The 12,839-nt window shown below is 48.7% G+C and overlaps 1 protein-coding gene across 1 annotated transcript; it reads right to left on the reverse strand.

Annotated features, from left to right (window-relative positions):
• Window positions 1-8,094: 8,094 nt before the first annotated feature.
• Window positions 8,095-12,837, reverse strand: LOC115329401 (fukutin-related protein). The gene is made up of 2 exons (XM_029990994.4): window positions 11,901-12,837; window positions 8,095-9,395 (listed from the first exon to the last, which is right to left on the reverse strand). The coding sequence occupies exons 1-2, from the start codon at window positions 12,744-12,746 to the stop codon at window positions 8,598-8,600; spliced, it is 1,644 nt and encodes a 547-aa protein (XP_029846854.2). The 5' UTR covers window positions 12,747-12,837; the 3' UTR covers window positions 8,095-8,597.
• Window positions 12,838-12,839: the final 2 nt, after the last annotated feature.

Below are 12,839 nucleotides of genomic sequence, written 5' to 3' on the forward strand. Positions count from 1 at the left end.
TGTGTATTAGCGCGTGTGTTAAAGGGCAACTCCGCTTCATTTTCGATATGTAGAAAACTATGTAGCCCTCTTCAGTATCATATAGGAAGACCCCACGTCAAATATTACGATCTGATTCCGTCTATATATTTATTAAACTGGCCAGCAAACCTTCAAGTGAGCCAAGTGGCCGAAATCTGCCAACTCTAGCATGCGGCGGGGGGCGCAATCATCAGCGCAGTCAATGCCACGGAGTTCGAGTAGCCGACAATGAGCCACTATGTCAGAGGCATGACTACATCATTCTCACGTTTCGTTTGTTTTTACTTCTCGGAGCGAAATTGAACGATGACATCATGAGTTTCTCCTCCCGGTGTTGGCTGAACGGCGTCCACGTGATTACCGTAACGTGGATGCGCTAGTTTGCGTTGCCCTGCGTGCTTATCAATCTGTTTCTCCGCTCCCCTTCTCTTTCGTCTTCTCCCCTTCCCCCTCTCCCCCGGGCCATCCCCGTCCACGCCATGCGAAGCAACCTGCCCGCGTCGCGTGTCCTGTCCCTCGCCCCCCCAAACGTCACAAGACCACGTGATTCGACGTGACGTGGCCATGACTCTGACGACGTGAGACCAATGTTGCCCGACGCAACCAAAGTTTCGGTTTCGGTATCAGCTGTTGTTTAATTTAGGATTACACAAATAATATTCCACATTTCGCAAATCCGAAGACGTAGAGCTGTTTAGTAGTGCTTTGTGAAATGGAATCACATGTAAGCCTAAATTTTTCAAAATTGAGCGGAGTTGCCCTTTAACGTAAGCTATTTTGCCATGCATGACCTGGTGACTGGCATCAGCAAAATACATATCGTGATCCGTCTCATGTAGGTACCGTATTCGCTTTTCGTGGGCTTTGGCGCGGAGTTTTCGTGTCTCAGGGTTGTTGTGGGGGTTCATGTTTTTCGGTAGTGCTTCCACTATAACATTTGGGTTGGCGCTTTTTTACGGAGGGGGAGGTATGGGGACTGGGGGAAGTGAGTCCGTGCTGATATCTAGTGTCTGCATAATTGTTTGCCCTTGGTTTGAGGTAGAGTCGTAATATCTACCCGTCTTTGTGCATTTGTGTGCGCTCTGTAATGGTGTTGAAAGTTCCCGTGTTGAGAAGGCGTTCGCTGGACGTGTAGCGCGGCACTCCCAAGGCGAGTCGATACAGTTTACGAAGACTGGCTTCGAGCTTTCTGATTTGGGTACATGTTGTCGTGAGGTACGGTAGTGTGTATAGGAGACGAGATATGACAAAGGCGTCGATGATATGGAGTAGATTATGCTTTTTGAGTCCGGTTCTGTGATTTGTGGTCCGTTGTATCAGGTGTGCGATCTGATTGATTTGGGCGTGAAGGCGGTTGAGTGATCCTTCTGGTTTACCGTTGAATGGGAATACTACTCCTAGAATTTTGATTTGATCAACTTGTTGAATTCCCTTGTCCTGTAGCTTGATTTTGATGAGTTTTCGGTCGGGGTCGGGTCCTCTCTTGGAGGATGTGACCAGTAGTTAAGTTTTGGACGGAGATAAGGTGAGTCCTATTGTGGAGGTGTAGACTTCGACCGCATCACAGTCCCGTTGAAGTGTTTCTTCGATTTGTCCGGGGTTTCCTTGTGCTGTCCATAACGTAATATAGTCTGCAAAAATTGAGTGATGGAGCGCCGCAACTGTGGCAGGTTTCGACGAAGCGTTGGTACAAGAGAGAGAAATGAGAAAGGGGCAGCCGTTGGCTTGTCGCTCGCCCGACTCGGCTGTTCAAAAGTTGTTGCCGTGGTAACCTGCACCTGCTCGCGTATGCCATGTAATCACGTGGTAGCGGGAGGAGCGTACCGAGGGCTCCCATTATTCATCGCGCGGTGCGCGCAGCCTTTTGGGAGTTTTGCAAAGGGTCTATTGCTTCAAGTGGCAACGTGCTCCGTGGCATCAACAGCCAAGACGTGCCATTTATAACAAAAAAAAATATATACTACGCAAATATCAACGCATGGAGTGTCGGCCAAAACGAACTCGCTCCACATTGCGAGTAGGTACGCATGGGCACGAGTGCCCATGTATACATGTAATCATACACTGGGCACGAGCATGTGGCTTCGTCTTGCATCTTGTTCGCGTGCAGAAGTTGCTTTGACAGCATTGCAGAGATTACACTAGCGCTGACAGTGAAGTAAAAAAAGGTTTGTGCCGAGTCTAGACACTGCTGCAAGATTGCCGAGCCAGGAAACCTAACCCAGCCACCACTAAATGTGTTCCGTTTCAAAATGGCCTAATTGGCAAGACTGAACTGCCACCAAATGTGTTCTGTTGTACAGCACCAAAGTACATCACCAGACATGAGTGTCAAAAAATATACTTACAATGGCTAGCGACGCCTCATAAAAGTCATGCGATGACCCTCTGCTTGGCCAGTTTAGCCACACGCAGTGCCGTGCAGGGTACAAAACGGCATCCATGAGCCGGCCGGTGCAGTGACCCAGGGTGCCGCCCATAGTGTTCCGCTGCTGCCTTGGACAAGGTGAAAGCCAGCTCATTGATGTCATGGTCCTCGGGACCTGTGGTGTGTAACCATTGTGTTTAAGTTTTACAGTCACTGACCAATATTTCGGAACATGAAGGGGTCGCGCAAAGCTCAGAATAATCAAGCAGTCCAGAAAAATGAATTTAGCCTAAAAATCACTTTATTGCAATTTTAAGTGCAAAGTTGCTGCAGAAAGTAATTGATACAATAGGTTTGTGATAATTCAAACTGATATTTCGTACTTCCGGTTAATTCAAACAGACTTGAAAATTTTGGTTGTCCCGCTATGTTTTTAATGTATTTATAAGCCACTTAATTCAAACGGCACTTTTGCTTAAAGGGCCCATGAAACAAATTTTGGCTGGAATAAATCAATTTATATTGAGATTTTACTAATAACACATCGTTCAGTGGGCCAGAAGAAAAAAGGTAGAAAGTCAAAAGCCTGATTTTCGGTACGAAAATTCGAAAACACAAGGAACTATTTCGTAACTCCTTCCCTTCGTAAGCTCTCTGCCTTTTCACTGTGATACATCTGCGGTCCCCGTAGCGCGTTGCAAAGCCCCCCCCCCAGCGCATCACCAGGTCCAAACGCACGTCACACGGCACCGAACCTCACTTAATCCCTTCACCCCTAAGCTGACATTGTGGTGGAAGCTACGTGCTTGCCGGACATTCAGCCGCCTCCCTTTCATCACCTGACCTCATTCTCTGCGCGTGGGTATGCGCGAGAGAGCGTGATCATGTGGCAAAAATGTGGCTGGCCCAACAAGCACGTAGCTTCCGCAGCACTGTCAGCTTCGGGGTGATTGAGGTGGGGAAAGCAACTTTTGTCTGAATTTTGAGCGACGGGCTAATCTTCTAGGGGGACAATGGCTGTGTCCCGGTACTCAAACGAGAGTCCGAGCAAGAGGGGACTGCCCCGTTTCCATCTTCTTGAACTGTTTGGTAGAATGCGCGATTTATGAGTTGAAGAGGAAAGCTAAACAGGAAAAAGTTGGAAAAGCGTTTCATGACTCCTTTAATTCATACTTTAGTACTTGCGGCCCTGTTGAGTATGCTTCTCTCTGAGCACCGGTGCACCGCAGAGAAGCAATACCTGCGGAGCTTGCTTTCATGAGTGTTGTTTCTCCGCAGTGCACCGGTGCTCATAAAGAAGCACACTCAACGGGGCTCAAGGGGGCACACATTAGCGGAAAACAGCGTTCACATTATGTGCTTCAAGACTAGCAATGATGACCAAGACGACATCGAGGATGAGGACCAGCTCACTGGCATCATGCTTTCTGGCCTTGAAGCACATAATGTGATTGCCGAGCTGGCGGAATATGCTAGTCTTGACAATGATGTGAGTGTTTGTCGTGATGACTCATTAGAGGACATAGTACAGGAAGTAACGCCAGCAAAGCGCAGCAGTGAGAGTGAAGATGACGATGAAGAAAGAGATGACTTGGTACCAACTGTCACAGCCATAGCTTTGAGCACATCGCTCAGCTCCGGAAGTTTCTGTCTGTCTTGGATTGGCATCATACACGACAGTGGTAGGAACATTACTTGTGTCGAGCTAGAGAAACCATATTGGGGGCTACCCCAGCTACGTCCACACTGGCTTTCATGGCAGTTATGTGCGATGCAGACAGCTTTCACTATTTCAACCGAGTGCCTAGGCAAACACAGAAGCAGCCACATAAGACAATCAGGAAAAGATGCCGAGTTGTACAGGCTAAGGAGGAAGGACATAGTGCAGCGAGCTATGTAGTCCAGGCTATTCCTCCGAGAAATGCAGTCGGTGGAAATGTAGGTCAGTTATTCCCGCCACTAATTTAGGTAACTAATGCAAACATTACACTATTGTGCATATTTCTCTACTGCAATGCTAGTCACCCACAACGGAAAAAACGCCACAAACTAAAAGGAAGTCTGGTTGCATTGTTAACACGGACATCAAGTCCATTAGGAAAAGCCAGCTGTGCCATCCACCTGTTCATAAGCGAGCTGGAGTTCATCAAAGCACAACCGAAAATCTCTTGGAAGTACTTGGTTCCTTTTCAGTAGTTATTGAATGAAAACACAGTGCTGTGGTGATTACCATCAGCACAGCCTTGCCACTGGCACTGCTGTCCCTCGGGTGGCACATGCACGACATGGCCTGCAAGCCACATATATCCCTAAAAGAAAGCGGCATAGGATGCACTTACCGTGGCTAGCGTCGCCACCCAGCGAGCTTGCACAAACCCTCTGCATGGCACGCAGTGCTGTTCAGAAGAGAGCGGCACTGGCTAGCCAGTTAATGCGAAGGCTTGTAGTGTCTTGCTGCTGCCTTGGCAAAGCTGCAAGTCACCTCTTTCACGCCTTGTGGTGCCCATCAGCTTCAAAAGAAACGGTGTTGAATCGTGACCAGCTATAACCTGTCGCACAAGGGAGAAAAGGGTGTAAATGTGCAGACTCCTATCTGTTTGCTTCTGTCTAGCGTGTGAGTTTTGTTTGAGAAGAAAACAACAATGACACTTCTTTCACAGTAATATGCAAAACAAAAACGAGAACGGCTCGGTTATTAATAATCGCTTATTAATAAGTTGTGTGCAGCAGAGGCACGGGTGCGAGGGCGTAGCTCCGCAGAACGTTCTTTTTGCACGGCTGCTCGTGCAAAAAGGGCGCTTTTGTGCTCGCGCCTGTGCCTTCTTGGCACACAACCTATGTTACAGAGTGTATAGCACGCCTTCGAGAGCACTCGCGTGCGGCGAGAAATCCATAATATACAGGGTACGATCGCAGGAAACCTCGCAGGGGTGCAGGAAGCTGCAAGTGCACGGTGCACCAGAATGTGAAACTAGAGGTGGCGATAGAATTTCACAGTTTGAGAATATGACGTTACTTGGGTCAAAATATAGAAACGAAAAACGTAACTGCCTTACCGGCTGATGATAAGGGCCATCGGAGCACGACCAACTATTTGTTGTGATCGGGGCATTCGATTGGACGCGGGTTTGTAAAGATTTGAAAAACAGGAAAGAATAAAACATGTAGGGACGAAGACAGACAGCGCAGTTCTTTGTTGCCATGAAATGTAAGGTCAAGCACATTATTCTGTCTGATCAAATGGTTTTGTTGAATTAGGTTTAGCTCGCAAGTCAGCCGTTCTTCGGCGGGCTTTCAGCTTTCTGCGATGGTTGTTTTAATCGTGAACGCAGGCTCAAACAATGTAGGCAGCGGCGCAAAATAGATCTGAAACGAAGAAACAGCTCGGACGCGTGGAACGAACACACATAGAGATCACATCACAGGAAAACTCAAACCACTCTCCTTTCGTTCGACGACGGTTCGTCAGGCACGATGTTTCCGATGTTTCTCCGGGCGTTGAGGAGACCGCGTCTGTTTCCGTGCTCCCATTGGTCGTGACGTCACCAAATTTCATCCAATAAAGTGCGCGCCGAAGTTTTCTCTAGTCGCCGGTCATGCAGACAGATTTTATCCTCGACAGCAGTACCCCCGTACCACCCGTACCACCAGTTCTACAAGTTCGGTTCTAAAACTTAGAACTAAATAACGTAATTTTTTTTAACGCAAGTTATATATACAAGCAACAAATTGCAAGAAAAAAAAAGTTCAATTTATTACCCACAAGCAACGTTGCCCACAGGCTACAAATGGGAGCATCAGTTTTCTGAGGCGTTAACCAGCGCCACCTATGTTTAAGGCCAATATTTAATGTAGAGCGGGATTTTTGAAAGCGACCACCATGATCCGCTACAAAATGGTTAATAATAATAATGAATTATTTACACATTTTCGTTTCTCCCCTCCTCAACGTGTGAGGCTAGGCAGCAAGGTTAGAATCAAGGCTAGGAGCCTTACGGAAGTGTGTTTGCTGGTGCGCCACTTTCTACCGAAACTTGCACAACTTTAGTGCATTCACCAAATACTGCAAGCAGAAAAAGCAGAGCAGCAACCGCACATCCAGCTCGCCAAACAACTGAGGAAGGCCTCGAGCACTTCAATCGGAAGTTTGTAAAAGGCTCAGGGGATCGTCACATCCCGACCTTGGCTCCATTGTCATGCGTCCTGCATTCTGTGACATGCAGAGACATGCTGACCAGCGGGCATCTCGCTGACGCGTCGTTCATTCTAGTGCTGTCTCTTAGTGCGGGTGGTTTTGCTTTTCTTACGGCCTTTTTGTGTTTCGGTGCGGTCTTTAGAATGTTATGATGTGATCGCGATGCCTCATACGAAAGTGTCGTCCCAACAATGAATATGAGGTGTGCCTGTTAATGTCATGACAAAGACTTGCGGACACTGGATAAACGCTGTGCAACGACAGGATTTCTTTTGCAGCATTCACAGGTGAGAAATTTTCTTGCTAAATATTTCGTCTGTCGTGCAAAGCAAGGTAAAGAAAAGGAAAAAAAAAATCCGCGTGCCTATGACGCTTTTTTGCACATTAGAATTGTTGCTTTACTCTTGTTAATAGGTATACCATTATTGGTATAACCATGGCCGACTAGGTAGCGTGTCTGACTCGCAAGCAATCACGCTTGCATGGCTTGGGAGGAAAACAACACATGCTCAACAAAGCTACCAGGACATATTTTCTACAATCCGAATCAATGGTTGATGCTCCAGAAAAAAGCTGTCCTTAGTTTTTTTATTTTTTTTTTATTCAATACCTAGAAATAAATAGACGAAACTATAATAGGTTTAAACAAAATAAATTAATTAAATAAAACATAATATCTCACAAGGGTTGGCATTCTAGAGCAGCACATCAATTGTTGAAAATGTAAAATGATGGTGATAATAGTAACAAACATCTGAAGTACATACGTGGAACCATTATTGACGGGGAGAAAAAATGGTTTTGTGGTAGCCTACGCTGCCTCCTGCACAAACATAAGGACTGCAGCTTTCCAACTGGTCTTTTCAGACTAACTTTGCAAGTCAAGGCTAGAAAAACATAGTTATCACAGTGCAAAACAAAATAATGGCAAATAAAGAAGCTATTTTCATCTTTGAGTAACTTGGTCATAAATTCGTCATGGTCATAAATTCATGCTTCAGGATCAGTTTTGGGTAGCTCACGAGATGGCCTCATAACACCTGCATATTTTGGTGACTGCTGGTGAGAACTACCAAACACACAAAACCAGCCTTGGTCCTTACCACTGTTCGCGAGGGCACACCACCCCTACATGGAATGATACTGTCATCATTGACAAGTCCGCACACCTGACAAGATCCAAGAGCTGCTCCCATGGCCCTGTCATCAAATAGTACCTCATCTTGTTGCTGCCACGTGAAAGCTGAAGTAGACATCTGTACAGGCATTTCAACCTTTCTGCTCGCTTTGTTTTGGCACTTGTCAGGCACATGAGCCATCTAAGAATGTCTGTCTCGGTACTGATATATCTCGGCTCGATTGCTCAGCATCAGTTGAGCGAGCTTGCTGAAACTTGCCGAAGAGACCAGTTCTATCCCACTAGTAACCCCAAAAAATTATGCGTACCAATACTTTTTCTCGTCGTATTCAGCTAGTACTCAAAGTTTGGGCATAGATAAATCATGCCCAGTATGAACCAGGGTATATTATGGTGACTGTGCTCCACACTGCAAGTTGTGTGCACACTGTCAAAGGCACAGGTGTGAAAATTCTGCTCTGCAACTTGCCCTGTGTACTCAAGCCCTTACAGACGACAAGCACTTTCCACAGCAATGAACACCCACCCGTGCCTCCTGCAGTGTTGCACACAGCTTCGGAAATCAAGTGTACACCGTCCCAGTCTTCTACACACTGCCGTCATTGTCTACTGGCCTGTGGAACATGTCCCCAGCTTGCGCAGCGGCTCTGCTCCGCAGAATATCAGACGACGCACATGCATCCACAGCTCAACGTCATCTTTCACGCGGGAGAAACGCTGGAAAGGTGCGTAACCTCCAGACCAACTTGATGCCTTCCATCCTCAGAACGGTTGGCAAGACATAGCCGTTTCGCCACTTTAGCCATCTTCCATCTAACGGGGAGTGTTTTCCTTTCTAAACAAAAAGATGCACTCGTCTTAAAAAGAATGGCAACTCATCGCGTTTTGGGGTACGCCAGCAGTGCCGGATTGGGATACTGGGGCTTCTTCAGCACCCCCTTCCCAAACTTAAACTCCAGAAACTCCGTGACGTTATTGGGCGCCGACGCGAACACGCCTACGAACAGGATCGTCGTTAGCGGCTTCAGGAATCTCTCTGGAAACTCGCAGTCCTGCGGGTGCGTCGGGAACCACGTGTCCTTCGTCATGATCCCGCCCTCTTTCGCGCGGAACGGAAAGATGTCGACGTGGACGCGGTTCGACCGGCTGTACTGGACGCGGAAAAAGTCACCCTCGACGGCTTTTTCCCAGACGAACCCGTCGGCGTCCACGATGGATTGGCGCCGCGCATTCCGCAGCCACTCGCACTTCTCCACGTCTTCCGCGTACACCCCGACGTCAACGTCGTAGTCCCACGGAATGATGTCATGGTTGCGCGCGGCGCCGAGGAGACTGCCTCCTTCGAGCCAGTAGCGGACCTTACACCTCTCGAGGATGGCGAAGACGTGGCGGGCGGTGCGCCGCAGGTTCTCGAGACAACACGGCGGCGTCCAGCGGCCGCGGTAGAGATAGTCCGGCGTCTCGTCGACAACCGTGGCGAAGCAACGTGGCGTGGAGCGGTCGCAGCCGTGCCACTCAATTTCTCCGCCTGGAAGGTGGACTTTCTTGATGCCGAACTCTTCGTAGAGCTGAGCCTGCCGCGCCGTTGTGGCGGCCCGCAGCTTGTCGCGGTTGTGGCTCGTTGTGAAGAGCGTGCGGCCGTTCTGGGCCACATAGTCGTCTATGATGTGGATCTGCGTGTGGAAGGAAACACACCTCTTTTGTCGTGGTATGTACTGCCAACTAAGACTGGCTTGCACATTTGCATTTGAGTCTGATTGACTGCATTGTATATAACAAGAAGACATTGGAACCAGCTATCGGCACCATCAGGTCGCCCAGGAACACTTCCGACTAGTGTACAACTATACATTCATTGTCATAATTATCTTAAGCTTACGGTGAAAGAACTATGTATAAGAAATTATCATATATGCTGATCGAAAGGTTTCCAGGGCTAGCTAATAGGTGGCACCAGAGTGTTCTCCCTTCTAAAATCTTTCTACTTTACTGAAATGTAGCACACACTATTGTATGAAATGGGGAAGAGAAATTCCTCCTTGCCCATGCCCTTTCCCTCTAAATATGTGTCTTCTCCCTCGCTTCAATTGGATGGGGCACGACACGTGAACTTCCCATGATCCTGCACGATTCGGTGATCTGCTCTGAACCGGCGCCATTTTCGTGCAAGGTATGGTGGTAGCTCGGTTGCTTACAACCCAACCGCAACTTTTTTTTTTTTTTTGTACAACGAAGACATTGGCTTTTTTGGATCAATCTGAAAACTTTCGACTGCCTTCGAGGGAGATGAGTGTATTTGATGGGTAGTTAAATGCACGAGGCGCACAAATGGCAGATGTCGCATATTCCTCCGTGCACATGCGCACAGTTGCAGGTAGTTTTTGATGGTCATAAAATGCGTATGAAGTAAACCAAGCTGCTGGTTTGGCAAAACGAGCAATAATGCTAAAAAATACCGAAGAGTCCTCGGTTTGCAAGCATTGTGCTGTCTTTTATTTGCCTAACTCGTGCGATGCCGAGTCTGCAAATGCACTTCGTTCAAGATACTAGAAAATTCTAGTAGAGCATACACTAAGGACTGCGAGCCTTGCGGGCACGTGCTCAATCCATTCTTAAAGCGATGGTACGAGCTCCCGCTAGCAATGCAGTCCTAGCATACAATCCACTAAAACTGTCTATTTACACACAGGAAGAGGTGCATTCTATTGTGTGCCTGCTCTCAACACTCGCTGCACTAATCAGGTAAATGGAATATATTTTTGCAGTGTATGTCGATGTTCCAAAATACTCAAGACTACGGTGGCATTTTTTTTACTCGTCTCTGTTCAGTGGGATTTGAAAAAGCTTGTCTTCACACCCCAGTGACTCCAACTGCTCGTGTTATTACGTTTGCCGATCGAGACGTCTTCCCGTGCTCTAGAACACCAATAAAGGTGCACAAACGCTAGTTTCTTCATGTCTAAAAACACAACTATTTTCATATTTAAAAAAGAAATGCTCTAGTCCGCGCATTCAAAAGCAAACAAGTACGACCCTGCAGGCATTGGCGCGCGTGTACACGCGCCTTGCATGAAAATAGCAGCGGGGGAGGACATGGCATGGAAGGAGCGAGCGCAAGGAGGATTGCCCTCGATGGAAAGGGGGAAAATGCGGGGAGAGGAAACATGGTAGCCCCAGTGTGCAATTAGCCCCCAACCACTTCCAGTCATCTTCTGGAAATGGCCACTTGTGCAGAGGGCATGTTCGTCTGCTTCTTTTGAAAGGGGTTGTGGTGACATCAGAACGACGCCAAGTTTTGATTGGCTTTGATCGTAGGATAGTGGGCAGACCTCAAAGCAAGCTGCCTTGAGTTCTACCCACTATCCTTCAATCAAAGCCAATCATGCCTTGACGTTCTGATGTCACTGCAACTCCTTCAAAAGAAGCAGACAAACTTGCGCTCTCCATAGCACTGTCACACTTGAAGGGGCACGAAAGCGCTTTCTGAGGTTCCCATTTTATGGTCTTAACTCAATCTACAAACTCTAAAAACCCAGAATTACATTCATGCGCGGCCGATTTGCACATGAGAAAAAGTGACCAAAGTCCCTGACACTTACCGTCGGCGCAGAACACCAGATGGCGCTACCGAACCTTGCCAAACATGGTCGAACGACAGACGGCGCGTGCCAGCCGCTGGCGAGCGACGAGTTCCCGCGTGGACAAGTGGGACTGGTAGGCTGCTCGTCCACGCGGGCACCCATCTCTCGCGAGTGACTGACAAGCGCCGTCCGTTGTTCGACCATATTCGGCAAGCTTCGGTAGTGCCATCTGTCGTTTTGCGAGGACGGTAAGTGTTGGGGACTTTGATCATTTTATCAATTTGCAAAATGGCTGGAATGTAATTTTGGGTAGTTTAGGATGATTAGAGCTCACAGATTGAGTTATGACAATAAAACAAGGATCTCTAAAAGTGCTTTGAGCCCCTTTAATTTACTCTTATGAGTAAAGCATGATGAGTAAAAAATTAGGAAATATATGTGAACCGGAGCCTGCACCACTGAGTTTCTAGCCAGACGAAAAGGGGCGGATACATGTCAAACTCGGAAGTGTGAACCTGAACATCAGTGCAACTACCGCAACAAGCGCTGCTGCTTCGAGAAAGGCGCTGGGACGCGACCACCATCGCCCATACTCGCCTTAGCGCCCCGCAGCGCCGTCTGGACGTGCAAGGCCTGCGGGAATGGCCTCAGCATCGGATCGCTCAGTCCGAGCACCAGGCTGGACTTGGCCAGGAGCAGGTGGCGCTCGGCGAACGCGTCGCACCTCGACTCCGCTTTCTTCGCAGCCTTCCTGTACACCAGCGTCCACTCCTTGAGATTGACGTCGAGCAGCAGACAGTGCCTCTTTTCGCCGGCAACCCGCACCGCCACCATATCGCCGGGGTGCTTATAAACGTGCTTCACCATCGTAGTCACTATCGCCGGCTGCGTCATCCGTACCGAGTCCGGCGCGAACATCACCATGTCGGTCTTGATGTAACTGCTAAGCCGCGTCGCGTTCGCCGGTAAACTAGGGTCCTTGGCGAGCGAGACGACGCTCACGTTGAGCCCGAACTCGTCGGCGGGAAAACGGATCGGCGGGTAAGGTACGCCGTCGGCGAACACCACGATCGGCATTCGAGGAAATACCGTATGAAACGAGCGCACGGTCTCGATCAAGTCGTGCTCGAAGGGTTCGAACTCCCGCAAGACCAAAGTTAGCAGCGTGTTGGGCAGGTTGTAGATATTGTCGAGCGGCGACTGGATGGCCACGTTGCGACCGGCGATGTCGTCTTCGAGGGACGACGCGTCGGGCGATTTAATGCGGCCCATTTGACGGATCCGAGATTTGGGAGGCGCCGACGCCGGCGCGGCTGCGGAGTCGCTCGATTCGTCGTGCGAGCAGGGGCATTTGCTGTCCAGTAGCGACGTCCACATAAGGAACACCGAAAACAGGTTGACGCAGATGAGGCCCAGAAACATGCGTTTCCATTTGTGGCGCATTTCCGGGCCGCTGCTTTGTTCTAGCGCACTACGCAGAACGTCGCCGCAACGCCGAGTTGAGATCGCGCTGCCAGAGCGGGTCGGTCGCCATGT

The sequence above is a fragment of the Ixodes scapularis genome, unplaced genomic scaffold, assembly GCF_016920785.2.
Source record: "Ixodes scapularis isolate PalLabHiFi unplaced genomic scaffold, ASM1692078v2 PGA_scaffold11__112_contigs__length_91849675, whole genome shotgun sequence".
NCBI lineage: Eukaryota > Metazoa > Arthropoda > Arachnida > Ixodida > Ixodidae > Ixodes > Ixodes scapularis.